This window comes from Entelurus aequoreus, linkage group LG11 (genome assembly GCF_033978785.1).
Source record: "Entelurus aequoreus isolate RoL-2023_Sb linkage group LG11, RoL_Eaeq_v1.1, whole genome shotgun sequence".
In the NCBI taxonomy this organism is placed as follows: domain Eukaryota; kingdom Metazoa; phylum Chordata; class Actinopteri; order Syngnathiformes; family Syngnathidae; genus Entelurus; species Entelurus aequoreus.
Window position 1 is genome coordinate 12896875 of NC_084741.1, and position 21215 is coordinate 12918089.

At 33.7% G+C, this 21215-nt stretch overlaps 1 protein-coding gene across 1 annotated transcript in view; it reads left to right on the forward strand.

The window, feature by feature from the left end:
* LOC133659790 (glutamate receptor ionotropic, NMDA 2D) overlaps positions 1-21215 on the forward strand; it is a 209443-nt gene that overhangs the window by 92519 nt on the left and 95709 nt on the right. The window contains exon 7 of the mRNA XM_062062527.1: positions 19360-19565. Within this exon, the coding sequence (XP_061918511.1) occupies positions 19360-19565 (206 nt within the window). The remainder of the gene's footprint in view (positions 1-19359; positions 19566-21215) is intronic.

The window sequence follows — 21215 nt, forward strand, 5'->3', positions numbered from 1 at the left end:
AACTAAAAAAAATTGTTCCACAAACTCAAAAAAAAGTTTCACAAAGAAATTTTTTTATCACAAACTCAAAATTGTAGCACAAACTCAAAAAATATTTCACATACTAAAATAAGATTGATTCACAAACTCAAAGAAATGTGACACAAACAAAAAAAAAAGTTTCACAAACTCAAAAAAATGTCTCACACACTAGAACAAATGTTTCACATACAAAAAATATGATTTCACAAACTCAAACAAATGTTTTAATAACTAAAAAAAAAGGTTTCAGAAACTAAAAAAAAGTTTCACAACTCAAAAATGTGTCACAAACTAAAAAAAATTGTTCCACAAACTAAAAAAAAAGTTTCACTATTTTTTTTTTGCAAACTAAAAAAAATGTACTAGGTTTGGCTCATACGCTCTATAGTCTGGAAAGTACAGTAACGGCTAACGAGTGTGTGTTTGCTAGTAATGCCCGCATATGACATGTTCCTCGTATTGTCGCGGCGGCTTCCGGTACAACGCCCTGTCGCGTCTTCAAAGTGCGGGTCGTGGGACGTAGTTGGGGCGAGGACACACCCGCACCTGCGGGCCTCGGCGCCGGCGCGTGATCACGATAACGAGGGGCTGTGTGCAGCATGCAAATCAACACTTTTGCGGTTCCCAGAACCCCGCCGCCGCCCCACCCCCGTCTTTAACAGCCCACCGGAGTCCGTTCTCTGCGTGCCGTAACCTGCTGACTCCGGCCATATCCCTCAAATCCCTTTCAATTAGATGCTCCTGCGCAGGTCCTTGGACTCAGACCAAGGGTACCATACCCGCCCACACACACACAGACCTTGACATCCGTGTGTGTGTGTGTGTGTGTGTGTGTGTGTGTGTGTGTGTGTGTGTGTGTGTGTGTGTGTGTGTGTGTGTGTGTGTGTGTGTGTGTGTGTGTGTGTGCGGGCCCAGAAACGACACACACACAAAAAGGGGGAGAAGTCGTCCACACTGAATAATTCATGGTATCCGTCCAATGACCGCATCATCACCCGACACGCTCTCTGACGCTTGGAGAGGCTCGGTTACGTCCAGGGACGTTCCAGACAAGGCGGACCACCATTTAAGGCGCTAGTTTCTAACACAAGGACCCCCGGGGGCCGGACCCGGCCCGCCGAAACATTTCCAGTGCCCTGCAAAAGCCTGGAAATAATATCGTTTTTCCCATTTTGGCAGAAAATGAATACATTGGCGGGCCGCGCGTTTCCCACCTAGGCCTTCAGTGATGTCCGACTTCAATATTTACCTCTGAAAATACCATCGTTGATGTCGCCACATGACCATTGCTGGAGAAATACTCCACAGAAACACATTTACGCACTACTGGGCATTTGTGTACAAAACAGTGTTTCCCATAAACTGCCAAGCTACCTGTGGTGGTGGGGGCGTGGCTATGGGCGTGGTCACCATGACATCATCAAGTAATTTGCATACCGGTAATTTACTACAATGATATGATTTTCTCTAAAAAGGCTCAAAAAATGTATACTTACTAATTAATAATAACAGTTTTGTTTTAAACGTCCATCCATCCATCCATTTTACAATATAATTACAACACTTTATGTACATCTTTATATACAGATTTGAACAATAAGTTATTCACTGAAATATATTTATTAATTGTGGTTCTTACAAAAAATATATCTTATAAAAATATAAAAGCTAAAATGTCTCTTAAAGCTCTGCCCCTTTAATTAGTGCATACTAAATCATTTAACTTTAGTCTACTACTACAACCATGTTATTTACCAGCAACATAAAGTGAAACAGAGGCAGAGGTGTCCTGCCACAGTCAGTAACAAATAAACAGAAAACAGTAGTGGTGGTAGATAGACACAAAGCTTCATCAAACATCTGATCCACTGAACAAAGAGCTCCAAAAATCTTGATCGTACACTTCTCTTTTGTAAAGTAACAGCCGATATGGGCATCTACATCAACTATATGATTTGCCTGAGAAGCTGGACAGGAAAAAAAAAAAAAAAAAAAAAAAAATTAAAAAATTAAATAAAAAAAATGCTGAAAAATCTATTTGTTGCGGCCTTAATTATTTTGTGGCGGCCCGCCCCAAATAAATGAATGTGTGGGAAACACTGCAAAACCTCAAGCCTCGCAGGATATTTGAGGACCAGTCATAGACAATTTAGAGTGAAAAGCACATTTTGATTTTCACTCGCATACAAAACATTCTCACTTGGATTGTTTCCCTGGCTTGGAGAATCTCCCCAAGGACACAACAAACTCCCTTCTTGTCTCTCATGGACACACACACGTGTTGTTGTTGACTTTGGACTTGTCGGCTGCACAAGATCAAGGCCGCGGAACAGAGACACACTGCAGGCTTACACACAAACAGCATGCATCCACAAAAATATACGCCACACATACACCCCCCCCCCCAACCCATCCCATAGGGGTGATGGAAGGATGGTCAGCGCTGAGAGCTGCGGCCTACCACCATGACCCCGCACTCCCTCCCCTCTGTTGCTAGATATCTCCAGATGTAGGTTGTAATATGTATATGTCAGGCGTGTCCAAAGTGCCATTTGCGGCCCGCAGGTAATTTTTTAATGGCCCCACGGCACATTCTAGAAAATACAATGAAAAAACCCCCCAAAAAAACATAAAAAGTGGTATAAAAGAGCAAACAGGTAAAATGTAACAATAAAATGTTGCATTATTTACTCTAATAACACTAAGCTGCCATGAAGGCTGTTTCTTTCTTTAAAAAATAATAATGAATCCATATCAATGTCATTATGAATTATTGACCTATTCAAGGCTCCATTTACTTCACATTAAATATTCCACTTTGAGATATTTTGGGGGGAAAATGTTGCATATTTTTTGGTTGCCATTTAAAAAACAAAGTTTTTTTTAAAGAAGGGCCTAAAACAAACAAACAAAAAACATAAACAACAATAAAACTTAGAATTGACGGATAGATCTGAAGTTGATCTTGAGACTCTTGTGGTAAAAGTTAAAAAAAAAATGTTGGATTTATTTTTTTAATACTTTACTGAGCAGGACCCTTTTGGATCCCCAATAATTTTAGTTTTTTTTTAAAGGCCTACTGAAAGCCACTACTACCGACCACGCAGTCTGATAGTTTATATATCAATGATGAAATCTTAACATTGCAACACATGCCAATACGGCCGGGTTAACTTATAAAGTGACATTTTAAATTTGCCGCTAAACTTCCGGTTCGAAACGCCTCTGAGGATGACGTATGCGCGTGACGTAGCCCGAGGAACACGGGTATGGCTTCCACATTGAAGCCAATACGAAATAGCTGTTTTCATCTCATTCTGGATGTATTCTGGACATCTGTGTTGGTGAATCTGTTGCAATTATGTTCATTGCATTATGGAGAAAGAAGCTGAGCAAGCAAAGAAGAAAGTTCTCGGTGCAAAGCGGACGTATTTTGCGAAGGAAGTCAGCAGCAACACAACACAGCCGGTGTTTCATTGTTTACATTCCCGAAAGATGCAGTCAAGATCGAAGAACTTGGATAACAGAGACTCTAACCAGGAGGACTTTTGACTTCGATACACAGACGCCTGTAGAGAACTGGGACAACACAGACTCTCGCGAAATGATCAAGTATGACACATAGAATAGATCTGCTATCCCCGTTCAAATAAAAACAAATCATTTCAGTAGGCCTTTAAGTGTCATTGCTCAAAAAAATTATGAATTAAAATCAATGTTGTTATGAGTTATTGACCTTTTTAAGACTCCAATTATTATATAATCTCAAATATTCCACTTTAAAATTTTATTGGGGGAAAATATTGCATATTTGGTGTTTTTTTTTCCATTAAAAAAAACGGTTTACCTTGACAAAAATGGCATACAACTTAAATCTTCAAAAGCGTTATTATGACAGATAGACCTCATGTTGATCTAGAGCAGGGGTGTCCAAACTTTTTCCACTGAGGGCCGCACACGGAAAAATTAAAGCATGTGGGGGCCATTTGGATATTTTTCATTTTCAAACCATAACAAAATGTATGGATTTTTCATTTCTCATTTTACCTTTAGGGGCCCCGGGGACCATAAAGGGTCTCAGATATTAAAATGTTAAAAATAAGTCTAATTTGTATTATTATTTTTTATTTAATGCTTACAGTAAATCTCTACATCAACTTAAAAAAAAAAAAGGTTTTATGCCTTTTCTGTCAAAAACAACTTTGTTTTTTATAGTAAAACTGGAATATGCAGTATTTAGTAATTAGAGCCATAAAGGATCAATAATGCAGGACACCATTGATTTTAATGATTTAATATTTTTGAGTAATCACAGTGAAAAGATAAATAAAATACCACTAAACATATTTGGGATCCAAAAGGTGCCCCACTCATAAAGTGATACAATTTTATTAGTTTTGTTTTTTTTAACTTTCAACTCTTAAGTTACGAGATCAACTTCAGATATATCTGACCATTTTACGTTTGAACTATTATTTTGTTTGTTTTATGCGCTTTTGTCAAAGAAAACAATGTTTTTATAAGGCAACTACACAATATATGCAATATTTCATTCTTTCTTTAGTTTATTTGGAACATGAACACACTTACAGCATAATACATCACACAATTTCATATCATTTCATTTTACATCATGCCCGAAAAGGAGTAGGAAGAAGCAAAGCTTATTTAATCCAACCCCTTTCCCACTTCAGAGCGTTTACAATGATATAGAATCATTTACTGACCTTTTTATATAATAAAATAACATCTATGAATTAGTATACACAACAGTTTTATAATATGTAATTAATTAATTCAGTCATTATTAACATACTGAGATGAAGAATATCTTATTTTTAATAAGGTTAGAAGTATTTCTTATAATTCTTCTTTGTACTTTGTAAGCACTATTATTTTGAACAACCTCTTAAACTGGATCATGTCAGTACAATTTTTAACTTTTTTACTTAATCCATTCCATAATTTAATTCCACATACTGATATGCTAAAAGTTTTAAGTGTTGTACGTGCATATAAATGTTTTAAATTATTTTTTCCTCTAAGGTTATATTTCTCCTCTTTAGTTGAGAAGAATTGTTGTGCATTCTTTGGTAGCAGGTTATAGTTTGCTTTGTACATCATTTTAGCTGTTTGCAATTTTACCAAATCACCAAACTTTAATATTTTTGTCTTAATAAATAAAGGGTTTGTATGTTCTCTATATCCAACATTATGTATTATTCTAAGTGATCTTTTTTGTAACACATTTTAGTTATTTCCCCATATTTCTGCACAATAACTCAGATATGGTAACACTAGCGAGCAGTAGAGAATAGGAAGGGATTTTTGGTCTAGAACATGTTTTGCTTTTATTCATTATTGACGTGTTTCTTGCCACCTTATGTTGTATATTTTGTATATGAGATTTCCAGTTCATTTGATCATCTATTAAAACTCCCAAAAATCTGGTTTCTTTTACCCTTTCGATGTCTGCTCCGTCTATTTGTATTCGTGTACGATGCTCTTTCCTACTGTTACCAAATAGCATTATTTGAGTTTTACTGAGATTCAAAGATAGTCTGTTTTTGTCAAACCATCTTTTTAATTTGTTCATTTCCTCTGTTATTATTTGTATTATCTTCTGTGTGTTCTCTCCTGAACAAAAAGCAGTTGTGTCGTCTGCAAATAAAACTAACTTTAAGTCCTTTGAAACTTTACAAATGTGGTTTATATAAAGATTAAACAATCTTGGTCCCAGTATTGATCCCTGCGGTACACCACAGGATATATCCAGCCGTGTTGACATATTTTCACCCGTCTTCACATAGATCAGTGGTCCCCAACCACCGGGCCGCGGCCCGGTACCGGTCTGCGGACCGATTGGTACCGGGCCGCACAAGAAATTATTTTTTTTTTATTTTTTATTTTTTAATGAAATCAACATAAAAAACACAATATATACATTATATATCAATATAAATCAATACAGTCTGCAGGGATACAGTCCGTAAGCACACATGATTGTATTTAATTATGTAAAAAAAAAAATATATATATATATATATATATATATATATTTTTTTTGTCCGTGGGACAAATTTTCAAGCGTTGACCGGTCCGCAGCTACAAAAAGGTTGGGGACCACTGGGTTAGATAGCTTCTTACCCAGTTTAAGACCAAACCTCTGATGCCATATCCTTCTAATTTTTGTATTAAAATATCATGATTAAATGTGTCGGATGCTTTTGTTAAGTCCATGAATACTGCGGCCTGCTTTAGTAATGTTTACTGAATATTTTTGTTTGAATGATTATCCTAAATTCAAATAATTTCCACACAGGGGAATTTACTGTTAGTTGAAAATTGCTTGAGTATTTAAAGCAAGATAAGAAAGAGATACAATTTGGAGATTCTTCATCTTTGCATTACAGTTTAATTTTTTTCCAAGAAAACCTTGAATATATGATTGAATGTGATTTTGGTTTTAATTAGGGATGCGTTAAAATGTAATATCGGAAATTATCGGTATCGTTTTTTTTTTATCTGTATCGTTTTTTTATTTTTTTTATTTTTTATTAAATCAACATAAAAAACACAAGATACACTTACAATTAGTGCACCAACCCAAAAAACCTCCCTCCCCCCATTTATTTCTGTTATTAATATTCTGGTTCCTACATTATATATCAATATATATCAATACAGTCTGCAAGGGATACAGTCCGTAAGCACACATGATTGCGCGTGCTGCTGGTCCACTAATAGTACTAACCTTTAACAGTTAATTTTACTCATTTTCATTAATTACTAGTTTCTATGTAACTGTTTTTATATTGTTTTACTTTCTTTTTTATTCAAGAAAATGTTTTTAATTTAGTTACCTTATGTTATTATTATTTTTAAAAAGTACCTTATCTTCACCATACATGGTTGTCCAAATTAGGCATAATAATGTGTTAATTCCACGACTGCATATATCGGTTGATATCAGTATTGGTTGATATCGGTATCGGTAATTAAAGAGTTGGACAATATCGGAATATCGGATATCGGCAAAAAGCCATTATCGGACATCCCTAGTTTTAATCTGTAACATGATTTCTTACATTTCGAAAACATTAGCCTATTTCATATTTCATTAATTGCTAATTATATCACAAACTTTAAAAAATAACTGCAGCTTCTTGCAATTCGGATTTGACTGTTAATTGGGAAGCCCTAATATTTAATTATTATTATATATAATATATAGTTATTATTATATATAATATTTAATTTATTTTTCATATTTATGTTATTTATTTAAATTTTACTTTTATTATATATTGACCATAATAAATGTGGTATAAATGGTCTGTATTTGTCTTGTGATTTGTCTTAAATAATAACAATAGTAATGATATTTTTGACTGACAAAAAATTGCCAATAAGAAATTATTGGTATCGGTATCGATGAAAATGCAAGAAAAAGTATCGGTATCGTATTGAATCCTAAAAGTGTGGTATCGCCCATCTCTAGCATGCACACACAAATGAATGCAACACATACTTCTTCAACAGCGATACAGGTCACACTGAGGGTAACCGAATAAAAAACTTTAACACTGTTAGAAATATACGCCACACTGTGAATCCACACCAAACAAGAATGACAAACACATTTCGGGAGAACATCCGCACCGTAACACAACATCAACACAACAGAACAAATACCCAGAACTAGGGATGTCCGATAATGGCTTTTTGCCGATATCCGATATTCCGATATTGTCCAACTCTTTAATTACCGATACCGATATCAACCGATACCGATATCAACCGATATATGCAGTCGTGGAATTAACACATTATTATGCCTAATTTGGACAACCAGGTGTGGTGAAGATAAGGTACTTTTTAAAAGAATTAGTAAAATAAGATAAATAAATTAAAAACATTTTCTTGAATAAAAAAGAAAGTAAAACAATATAAAAACAGTTACATAGAAACTAGTAATGAATGAAAATTAGTCAAATTAACTGTTAAAGGTTAGTACTATTAGTGGAGCAGCAGCACGCACAATCATGTGTGCTTACGGACTGTATCCCTTGCAGACTGTATTGATATATATTGATATATAATGTAGGAACCAGAATATTAATAACAGAAAGAAACAACCCTTTTGTGTGAATGAGTGTAAATGGGGGAGGGAGGTTTTTTGGGTTGATGCACTAATTGTAAGTGTATCTTGTGTTTTTTATGATGATTTAATAAAAAAAAATAAAAATAAATTAAAAAAAAACGATACCGATAATAACAAAACCGATACCGATAATTTCCGATATTATCGGACATCTCTACCCAGAACCCTTTGCAGCACTAACTCTTCCGAGACGCTACGAGGTGTGTGTGGGTGGGGGGGAGGTTTGGTGGTAGCGGGGGTGTATTTTCATTATTGTTATTTTATTTTCCAATTTATTATCAGCCTGTGGAAAAAGTTGATTTTCATATTTACCTCAGAAGGCTGCACATAGAAAAGAGGCACTCAATTTTTATTTACATTTTATTTGATATGCCGATGATATTTTTTAATTTTAATTTTTATTATTTGAAACTCGCTTTTGCATGTCACTATAAAGTTATATAAGCCTTGCTTGTTCAATATTCCATGCAAAACTTGTTTGGGTCTATTAAAAGGTTAATTTGTTCAACCTTGGCCCGCGGCTTTGTTTAGTTTTAAATTTTGGCCCACTCTGTATTTGAGTTTGACACCCCTGATTTATTGCATTGCTCATTTCCTCTGTTATTTGGATTAATGCTATTGATGTTGAGATATTTGCTCGAAATCCATATTGGTTCTCCACGAGCGTCCCACTTTTGTTGATAAAGAAATCTAATCAACTATTGAATAATTTTTCCATGATTTTGGAGAATTGTGGAAGTAATGAAACTGGTGTGTAGTTAGCAAACTGGTGTACGTCTCCATTCTTATAAATTGGTACGACTTTTGCAATTTTCATTTTGTAAGGGAATTTGCCGGTTAGAAATGATACGTTGCTGATATATGTCAGAGGTTCTGAAATGTCTTCTATAACCTTTTTTATCGTTACCATATCTATTCCATGACAGTCGCTTGAGGTCTTAGATTTACAATTTTTTACAATTTTGATTATTTCTTCTTTTGTTACGCTTTTAAGAAACATGGAATTGGGATTTCTGTCTATGAGCTCACTCAAGTCCTCAGCTGACCCATCGTCTGCATTTGGAATTCTTTGGTCCAGATTTTTTCCGATATTAACAAAATAATCATTGAAACTAGGGATGTCCGATAATGGCTTTTTGCCGATATCCGATATTCCGATATTGTCCAACTCTTTAATTACCGATACCAATATCAACCGATATATGCAGTCGTGGAATTAACACATTATTATGCCTAATTTGGACAACCATGTATGGTGACGATAAGGTACTTTTTTAAAAAATTAGTAAAATAAGATAAATAAATTCAAAACATTTTCTTGAATAAAAAAGAAAGTACAACAATATAAAAACAGTTACATAGAAACTAGTAATGAATGAAAATGAGTCAAATTAACTGTTAAAGGTTAGTACTATTAGTGGAGCAGCAGCACGCACAATCATGTGTGCTTACGGACTGTATCCCTTGCAGACTGTATTGATATATATTGATATATACTGTAGGAACCAGAATATTAATAACAGAAAGAAACAACCCTTTTGTGTGAATGAGTGTAAATGGGGGAGGGATGTTTTTTGGGTTGGTGCACTAATTGTAAGTGTATCTTGTGTTTTTTATGTTGATTTAATTTAAAAAAAAAAAAAAAAAAAAAAAAAAAAACGATACCGATGATAAAAAAAACCGATACCAATCATTTCCGATATTACATTTTAACGCATATATCTCTAATTGAAACGTTCAACTATTTGGTTCATATTGTCATTTTTTGTATTTCCATCTAGAAAGTACTGGGGGTAATCTTTCTTAGCACCATTTTTAATGATGCTATTTAGGATGTTGCTCTCATGTTGTTTCTGTTCTTCTTTAATAATTGACTGTAGTATTCCTTCTTACATGTTCCTAGTATACCAATTAGCTTGTTTTTATATTTCTTATACTCATTTTATGCCTCTATAGATGTCTGTGTTATAAATATTCGATACAATGTGTTTTTTTTGTGACAAGCATTTTTCAGTCCTTTTGTCATCCACGGTTGGTTGTTTTTCCTTTGCTTCTTACTACGTTCTTTCCATGGGCAATGTTATTTATATTTACCACATAAAACATTTTAAAGTGAAATATTTGAACTAATTGGAGCTTTGAAAATAATTCATTATAACATGGATTTTTTTTGTCTTTATTTTCTTTTTGAGCAATGGCAAAAAATAAAGAAAGACAAAAGAAAAAAAGAAACATCCTGCATGGCAGCTTTTGTGTCAACATTGCAACTTTTTATATTTATATTTTATATATATATATATATATATATATATATATATATATATATATATATATATATATATATATATATATATATATATATATATATATATATATATATATATATATATATATATATCTAGTGTACAAAATGAGCTATTTTTTTTGGCGCATTTAAAAGTCCATAGACCCGCATCGGACGTGGTACTGTCAAAACTAAAATAACTGTAAAAAAAACAAAACATGTTTAATGTGAAAAAATATATTTGGACTCACCATTTGTAAAGCCACGGTCGTTGGTTGATTGGAGTGGAAGTGGCAGGCAAACCATTTCACCGCCAGGACAGCTTAACTCCTTTCCCGGGGTCGGCCGACCTCGTCTCGCAAGATCTCGTCTCTCGTTAAATATCCTTCTTGAAAATGCCCTCGCAAACATACACTTTATTGCCAAAAGTATTTGGCCGCCTGCCTTGACCCACATATGAACTTGAAGTGCCATCCCATTCCTGACCCATAGGGTGCAATATGACCTTTTGCAGCTATTACAGCTTCAACTCTTCTGGGAAGGCTGTCCACAAGGTTGCAGAGTGTGTTTATAGCAATTGTCCACTATTCTTCCAAAAGTGCATTGGTGAGGTCACACACTGATGTTGGTCGAGAAGGCCTGGCTCTCAGTCTCCGTTCTAATTCATCCCAAAGGTGTTCTATCAGGTTCAGGTCAGGACTCTGTGCAGGCCAGTCAAGTTCATCCACACCAGACTCTGTCATCCATGTCTTTATGGACCTTGCTTTGTGCACTGGTGCACAGTCATGTTGGAAGAGGAAGGGGCCCACAAGGTTGGGAGCATGGAATTGCCCAAAATGTTTTACCTGGTATACACACTTGTATGCACTGTCAGTACCTTGTTGTTTACCTGGTACACACACTTGTATGCACTGTGGGTACCCTGTTGTTTACCTGCTATACACACTTGTATGCACTGTCGGTACCCTGTTGTTTACCTGCTATACACACTTGTATGCACTCTGGGTACCCTGTTGTTTACCTGCTATACACACTTGTATGCACTGTCGGTACCCTATTGTTTACCTGCTATACACACTTGTATGCACTGTGGGTACCCTGTTGTTTACCTGCTATACACACTTGTATGCACTGTGGGTACCCTGTTGTTTACCTGCTATACACACTTGTATGCACTGTGGGTACCCTGTTGTTTATCTGGTGTACACACTTGTATGCACTGTCGGTACCCTGTTGTTTACCTGCTATACACACTTGTATGCACTGTGGGTACCCTGTTGTTTACCTGCTATACACACTTGTATGCACTGTGGGTACCCTGTTGTTTACCTGCTATACACACTTGTATGCACTGTGGGTACCCTGTTGTTTACCTGCTATACACACTTGTATGCACTGTCGGTATTCTGTTGTTTACCTGCTATACACACTTGTATGCACTGTGGGTACCCTGTTGTTTACCTGGTATACACACTTGTATGCACTGTCAGTACCTTGTTGTTTACCTGGTACACACACTTGTATGCACTGTGGGTACCCTGTTGTTTACCTGCTATACACACTTGTATGCACTGTCGGTACCCTGTTGTTTACCTGCTATACACACTTGTATGCACTCTGGGTACCCTGTTGTTTACCTGCTATACACACTTGTATGCACTGTCGGTACCCTATTGTTTACCTGCTATACACACTTGTATGCACTGTGGGTACCCTGTTGTTTACCTGCTATACACACTTGTATGCACTCTGGGTACCCTGTTGTTTATCTGGTGTACACACTTGTATGCACTGTCGGTACCCTGTTGTTTACCTGCTATACACACTTGTATGCACTGTGGGTACCCTGTTGTTTACCTGCTATACACACTTGTATGCACCGTGGGTACCCTGTTGTTTACCTGCTATACACACTTGTATGCACTGTGGGTACCCTGTTGTTTACCTGCTACACACACTTGTATGCACTGTGGTTACCCTGTTGTTTACCTGCTATACACACTTGTATGCACCGTGGGTACCCTGTTGTTTACCTGCTATACACACTTGTATGCACTGTGGGTACCCTAGAAGCCTGTTGCAGGACTCAGCTGCCAGTGTTTGACTTCCAAGGCGCACAAAGCTGCCAGTCTTCTCCCACTCTACACTCTGTCCTCGCTATGTTGGTGTACTTTTTTTTGTATCTCCGTGCGTATCTTTTTTTTGTGTGTGTGCGTCGTCGCCTTCGCTGCACTTTTATTGTCAGGCGACGCTCACTGCGCCCGGTGCCGCTTTCCCAAGCCTTTAATATTCCACAACAATCCCATATTTCATTGCTAAAACAAGAATGCGCATGACAGCTGCACACATTCTCAGCCCAGTGGGGCGAAAAAAAGGGACAAAAATCGATGGACTCTCAATAGCGTCGGTGAATCTTAATCCATATATTTTGTAGTTGATACGTGAACAATATGCATTTAGAGAGCCTCAGCCTGCAGCCGAGGAAATGCATCCATCATACTGAAGCAAATTGACAAGGATGCTGATTTCCTCATTTCTTTGCACAAACAGCCCGCCGTGAGCTGACTGGAAGCCATGCTTGCCGTCTCCATGATATTTGCAAGTACACAAGTACCTCGACTTACGACTTTAATCAGTTCTATGGCGCAGCTTGTAAACACTCTGAAGTGGGAAAGGGGTAGGATTAAATAAGCTTTGCTTCTTCCTACTGCTTTTCGGACATGATGTAAAGTGAAATGATATGAAATTGTGCGATGTATTATACTGTAAGTGTGTTCATGTTCAAAATAAACCTAAGAAAGAAAAAAAATAAAAAAGAAAAACAATTAATTAAAATCAATTTATTGGTAGATGGCCCCCAAACATCAGAATTTTAAGGTGAGGTGTATGGAGTGAAATGACTGCCAAGACTCCACAAACTCAAAGAAATGGTTTCACAAACTCAAAAATGTTTCACAAACTCAAAAAAATGTTGCACATACTGAAAAAAAAAAGTTTCACACGCTAAAAAAAATTGTTCACAAACTCAAACAAACGTTTTAGTAACTAAAATAAATTGCTTCAGAAAAAAACCCAACTGTTTCACAACTCAAAAATGTTTCACAAAATAAAAACAAATGTATCACAAACTAAAAAAAAATATTCCACAAACTAAACTTATTTTCGCAAACTAAGAAAAATGATTTCACAAACTCAAAATTGTTTCACAAACTCCAAAAAAAATGTTTCACAGACTAAAACAAAATGTTTCACGTACTAAAAAAAAATGTTTTCACAAATCAAACAAATAAAAACATTTTTTTCAGAAACTAAAAAAAAAATTCCCAACTCAAAAATGTTTCACAAAATAAAAAAATGTATCACAAACTAAAAAAAAATGTTCCACAAACTCAAAAAAAAGTTTCACAAACAAAAAAGGTATCACAAATTAAAAACAAATGTTTCACAAACTCAAAATTGTAGAACAAACTCAAAAAAAATGTGACACAAAAAAAAATAAAAAAATTCACCAACTCAAAAAAATGTCTGACACACTAGAACAAATGTTTCACATACTAAAAATATGGTTTCACAAACTCAAACAAATGTTTCAATAACTCAAAAACAATGTTTCAATAACTAAACATTTTTTTTCACAAACTAAAGAAAATTGTTTCACAAACTTAAAAGTTTTACTAACAAAAAATGTATCACAAACTAAAAATGTATCACAAACTAAAAAAATGTTTCACAAACTTTTTATTTTCCAAACTAACATTTTTTTTTCACAAACTGAAAGCATGGTTCCACAAACTCAAAAAATGTTTAACACACTAAAATAAAATGGATTCACAAACTCAAAAAAATGTTTCACATAGCTGAAAAAAAAGTTTCACATACTAAAAAATGGTTTAACAAACTCAAAAAAATGTTTCAATAACTAAAATAAATTGTTTCAGAAAGTTAAAAAACATTTCACAACTCAAAAATGTTTCACAAAATGAAAAAATGGTTTCCCAAACTCAAAAAAAAAAGTTTTACAATGTCAAAAAAAAAATTTCACAACTCAAAAATGTTTCACAAAATGAAAAAATGGTTTCACAAACTCAAAAAAAAAAGTTTTACAATGTCAAAAAAAAAGTTTCACAAACAAAAAAAATGATTTCGCCAACTCAAAATTGTTTCACAAACTCAAAAAATATTTCACACTAAAATAAAATTGATTCACAAACTAAAAAAAATGTTTCACAAACTAAAAATACAAATGTTTTACTCAAGTTTCCGAATTTCCAGGATATGTGGAATGTGTTGAAGCTGGAATGGTTTGAATGGGTTGAAAAATGTGGAAATGGTGGAAGTTTGAAAAACGGCCAATTCATTTTCAATGGGAAAAATGTCCCGAAAAACCTGGAAATCTGGTAAATCTGGGAATTTTAGGAATTTGTCAAGGGATTCCCGAATAGCCTGAACAGTTTGACGTTGGAACGGTTTGAATCGGGTGAAACATGTGCAAGGCAACTGCGCCCAAGACCCAACCTCCGGGCTGATGATTTTAGCTTGTCCTGAAGAATTTGGAGCTAATCCTCCTTTTTTATTGTCCCATTTAAAGCAGCAGTTCCATTGGCAGCAAAACAGGCCCAGAGCATAAAACTACCACCACCATGCTTAATGGTAGGTGTGGTGTTCCTGGGATTAAAGGCCTCACCTTTTCTCCTCCAAACATATTGCTGGGTATTGAGGCCAAACAGCTCCATTTTTGTTTCATTTTGACCACAGAACTTTCCTCCAGAAGGTCTTATCTTTGTCCATGTGATGTCAGATGACACGGGTTTGGAATACACAACACTGTGATAGTACACCAATCTGTACTGAGTAAAAAAGTAAAGTCACTCACTCAATGGACATTTATTCGTCTGGTCCAGCAGACCTTGGATTTTTTTCCCCCGTTTTTTGGGGGGTAAGCACTTCATTTATGTCGAAATAGCTCGGCTTCAAATTCCACATTTACAGCGCCAAAGTCACTTTGACTTCACCCTCTCATCTCACTCTTCCTTCGTGCTGGCTTCCAAAAGCAGCAGTTCATCCTCAGTATGTTCAGCTTCAAAAAGATAAGGTTGTCAAAACATATTTATCCAAAAGTAGTTGTATTTTTGTTGTGTTGTTATCGATTCTGCCATGATTACAAGTAGGAACACACATTTGTTGCGCTGAAAAAATTAGTCAAAATGATCAAAATACGGTATATATTGTACATATTACATATTGTTATGAAGGTGTATGTTACTACAATATATATATATATATATATATATATATATATATATATATATATATATATATATATATATATATATATATATATATATATATATATATATATATAAATATATATATAAATATATATAAATATATATAAATATATATAAATATATATATATATATATATAAATATATATATAAATATATATATAAATATATATAAATATATATAAATATATATAAATATATATATATATATATATAAATATATATATATATATATATATATATATATATATATATATATATATATATATATATATAAATATATATATATATATATATATATATATAAATATATATATATATATATATATATATATATATATATATATATATATATATATATATATATATTTATATATATATATATATATATTTATATATATAAATATATACATATATATGTATATATATATATATATATATATATATATATATATATATATATATATATATATATATATATATATATATATATATAAATACAGTACTATTAACGGTTTGAAAAATTAATTAATTGTATAATTTTTCTTTTAATAAAAAATGAAAAGGGGTCCCACAGACCCGAACGCCACACAAGGTGGTGCTGCATGTATACTTTTGACCCACATTTTCAGTAGACCCATAATAAATTCATAAAAGAACCAAACTTCATGAATGCTTTGTAGTATGTGCTCCAATCACTCTATCACACAAAAATAAGAGTCGTAGAAATGATTATAAACTCAAGACAGCCATGACATGATGTTCTTTACAAGTTTATGTAAACTAGCTCCAGCTCCATTTCACTCGGAGCGGTAATGTCCACGTTATTATTATTATTATTATTATTATTATTATTATTATTACACGGCGAAGAACGACGAGGGCGGCGAATCCGGATTACGAGGCGGCCCGCCATCAATCGTGAACGCGCTACCATAACAACAACATGTCATGTTTGCATGTCGGGTGAGCGCCATCTGAGAGGCTGCAGTAAATAGCGCCTTTATGGAGATAATAACCTTCGTTTTTTTTGTTTTTTTTATGGAGAGCGCCACCGAGACGCTCGTTCATCTCAGCGGTCATTCTGCGGGCCGTGTCGTGGCGCTCCACGCGCTCATTTCGGCGGCGGAATGAGCCAATCTGGATTTGGACCGGGATGCTGCTGTCGCCGTGCCGACCTTCTCGGTGACGTTTATTGTCGCGCAAGGGGAAGTGAGCGAACACAATCATTATGACAGACAAGAAGACAAAAAGGTTGGGTTTTTTTTGCATTCCAACTAGGGTTGTAAGGTATACCGGTGCTAGTATAGTACCGTGATACTAATGAATCATATTCGGTACTATACCACCTCTGAAAAGTACCGGTCCCCCAATAATAATAATAATAATAATAATAGATGTTATTTGTAAAAAGCACTTTACATTGAGTAAACAACCTCAAAGTGCTACAGTGTATTAAGAAAAATAAAAAGATAATACAAAATAAATAAAAATAAAAACTAAAAGCTAAAACTAGTATGCATATATCTTTAAAAAAAAGGCTTTTTCAAAAAGAAGGTTTTTTTTAAGCCTTTTTTAAAAGCATCCACAGTCTGTGGTGCCATCAGGTGGTCAGGGAGAGCGTTCCACAGACTGGGAGCGGCGGAGCAGAAAGCCTGGTCTCCCATTGTTCCACCAGCCCACCCCCGCCCCCCCCCCCCCGTCGTCGTCGTCGCCACGTCATGACATTGCTGGTTTTTACGAGCAGAGGAGCATGTTCAGCAGCGCACACGCACTGAGTACTTACAAGCGGACACAGCGTGTAGACAGAAAAGTAAAAAGTAAAGATAAAAGTGAAGTTATAACACTGGAACGCCCTCAGGAAGAGGTGCTTTAAGACACAGAAGTTTTAGCTACTTCTAAATCACTAATCCTCGCCTCCATGGCGACAAATAAAGTAAGTTTCTTGCAAGTACTGTTATCACTGGAGGACAAGGAATCGCTAAACATGTTTCACTACACACGTCGTAGCTCAACGGCGTCACAATGTAAACAAACGCCATGGGTGGATCTACACCTAACATCCTCTGTAATGATACCAAGTACAGGAGCGTATCTAGTCGATACTACTATGATTACGTGTGTATATTGTACATGTTACATATTGTTATGAAGGTGTCTGTTACTACATTATATACAGTATATATACTTGCAGTGTACATATTGTTATGAAGGTGTCTGTTAATACATTATATATATACTTGCAGTGTGTATATTGTACATATTACATATTGTTATGAAGGTGTCTGTTACTACATTATATATATAGTTGCAGTGTGTATATTGTACGTATTACATATTGTTATGAAGGTGTCTGTTACTACATTATATATATATATATATATATATATATATATATATATATATATATATATATATATATATATATATATATATATATATATATATATATATATATATATATATATATATATACTTGCAGAGTGTATATTGTACTTATTACATATTGTCATGAAGGCGTCTGTTACTGCATTATATATATATATATATATATATATATATATATATATATATATATATATATATATATATATATATATATATATATATATATACTTGCAGTGTGTATATTGTACATATTACATATTGTTATGAAGGTGTATGTTACTACATTATATATATATATATATATATATATATATATATATATATATATATATATATATATATATATATATATATATATATATATATATATATATATATATATATATATATATATACTTGCAGTGTGTATATTGTACATATTACATATTGTTATGAAGGTGTCTGTTACTACATTATATATATATATATATATACTTGCAGTGTGTATATTGTACATATTGTTATAAAGGTGTCTGTTACTACATTATATATATACTTGCAGTGTGTATATTGTACATATTACATATTGTTATGAAGGTGTCTGTTACTGCATTATATATATATACTTGCAGTGTGTATATTGTACATATTACATATTGTTATGAAGGTGTCTGTTACTACATTATATATATACTTGCAGTGTGTATATTGCACATATTACATATTGTTATGAAGGTGTCTGTTACTGCATTATATATATATATATATATATATATATATATATATATATATATATATATATATATATATATATATATATATACTTGCAGTGTGTATATTGTACATATTACATATTGTTATGAAGGTGTCTGTTACTGCATTATATATATATATACTTGCAGTGTGTATATTGTACATATTACATATTGTTATGAAGGTGTCTGTTACTACATTATATATATACTTGCAGTGTGTATATTGTACATATTACATATTGTTATGAAGGTTACATTATATATATACTTGCAGTGTGTATATTGTACATATTGTAATGAAGTTGTCTGTTACTACAAAAAAAGTAAAAGATAAAAAAATGTTTTTGTGTTAACAGTTTGAAATGAATCCTAGTCATTTTGAAAGTGATGCTTTCTGCTTGGTGTGAGTTAATTCCGTCCAAAGGTAAACACTTTGCGGAAATGCGCAATCATCTCACCCGTGTTGAATTGTGTCTTCCCAGGTAGGCTGGTGGGAGAACGGCGTCCTGAGGCTGCGATACCCCGCCTGGTCCCGCTACGGCTCCTTCCTCAAACCGCCGGACGACGCCCAGCATCTGCGTGTGGTCACGCTGGAGGAGAGACCGTTTGTCATCGTGGAGCTGGCCGACCCAGCATCTGGGACCTGCATCCGGGACTCTGTGCCCTGCAGGCGGCCACTCAATGCCAGGTTTGATGTCCTTCAAGCTCTAATATTTACTTCTTACACTCCACTAATCCATGCCTATTAGGTTAAAATGTATGAAAATAGCTACTACTACTACTACTACTACTACTACTACTACTACTTTTACTACTATTACTTATACTATTTCTACTACAATGCCAGGTTTGATGTCCTTCAAGCTCAAATATTTACTTCTTACACTCCGCTAACTAACAAAATACATGACTATTACGTTAAAAACTATGAAAATAGCTACTACTACTACTAGTACTACTACTACCACTTCTACTACTATTACTTCTACTATTTCAACTTCTACCACTACTACTACTACTTCTACTACTATTACTTCTACTATTTCTACTACTACCACTACTACTACTACTACTTATACTACTACTACTACTACTACTACTAATAATAATAATAATAATAATAATAATAATAATACTATTACTACTACTACTACTGATACTACTAACACTACTACTAATAATATCACTACTACTACTGATACTACTAACACTACTATTACTAACATTACTACTTGTACTACTATAATTACTACAACTACTACTATTACTACTAATAATAATAATACTACTAATACTACTACTTCTACTACTACAACTACTACTACTTCCACTACTACTACTACTAATAACAATAATAATAATATTACTACTACTACTATTACTACTACTACTTCTACTACGTCTACTACTACTTATACTACTATTACTTCTACTATTTCTTCTACTACTACTACTACTACTACTACTAATAATAATAATAATAATAATAATAATATTACTACTACTATTACTACTACTACTGATACTACTAGCACTACTACTATTAATATTACTACTACTACTACTATAACTACTACAACTACTACTACTACTAATAATAATAATACTAATACTACTACTTCTACTACTACAACTACTACTACTTACATTATTACTACTACTACTACTATAACTACTACAACTACTACTACTAATAATAATAATAATAATAATACTAATACTACTACTTCTACTACTACAACTACTACTACTTCCACTACTACTACTATTACTACTAATAACAATAATAATATTACTACTACTACTATTACTACTACTTCTACTACGTGTACTACTACTTCAACTACTATTACTTCTAATATTTCTACTACTACTACTACTTCTACTACTACCACTACTATTACTTCTACTACTAGTTCTACTACTACTACTACTAATATTAATAATAATACTACTACTATTACTACTACTAGTGATACTACTAACACTACTACTAGTAATATTACTACTACTACTACTATAAATACTACAACTACTACTATTATTACTACTAATAATAATAATACTAATACTTCTACTACTTCTACTACTATTACTTCTACTATTTCTACTACTACTACTACTACTACTACTTCTACTACTACTACTTCTACTATTTCTACTACTACTACTACTACTATTACTTCTACTACTAGTTCTAGTACTAAAACTACTACTACTACTACTACTACTACTACTACTACTACTACTACGAGGGAATAATGAACAACACTCTGTTTGTGGACAAGGACACCACAGCTACATAAGCACTTTCAATTCATTTATTAAAAAACAAACA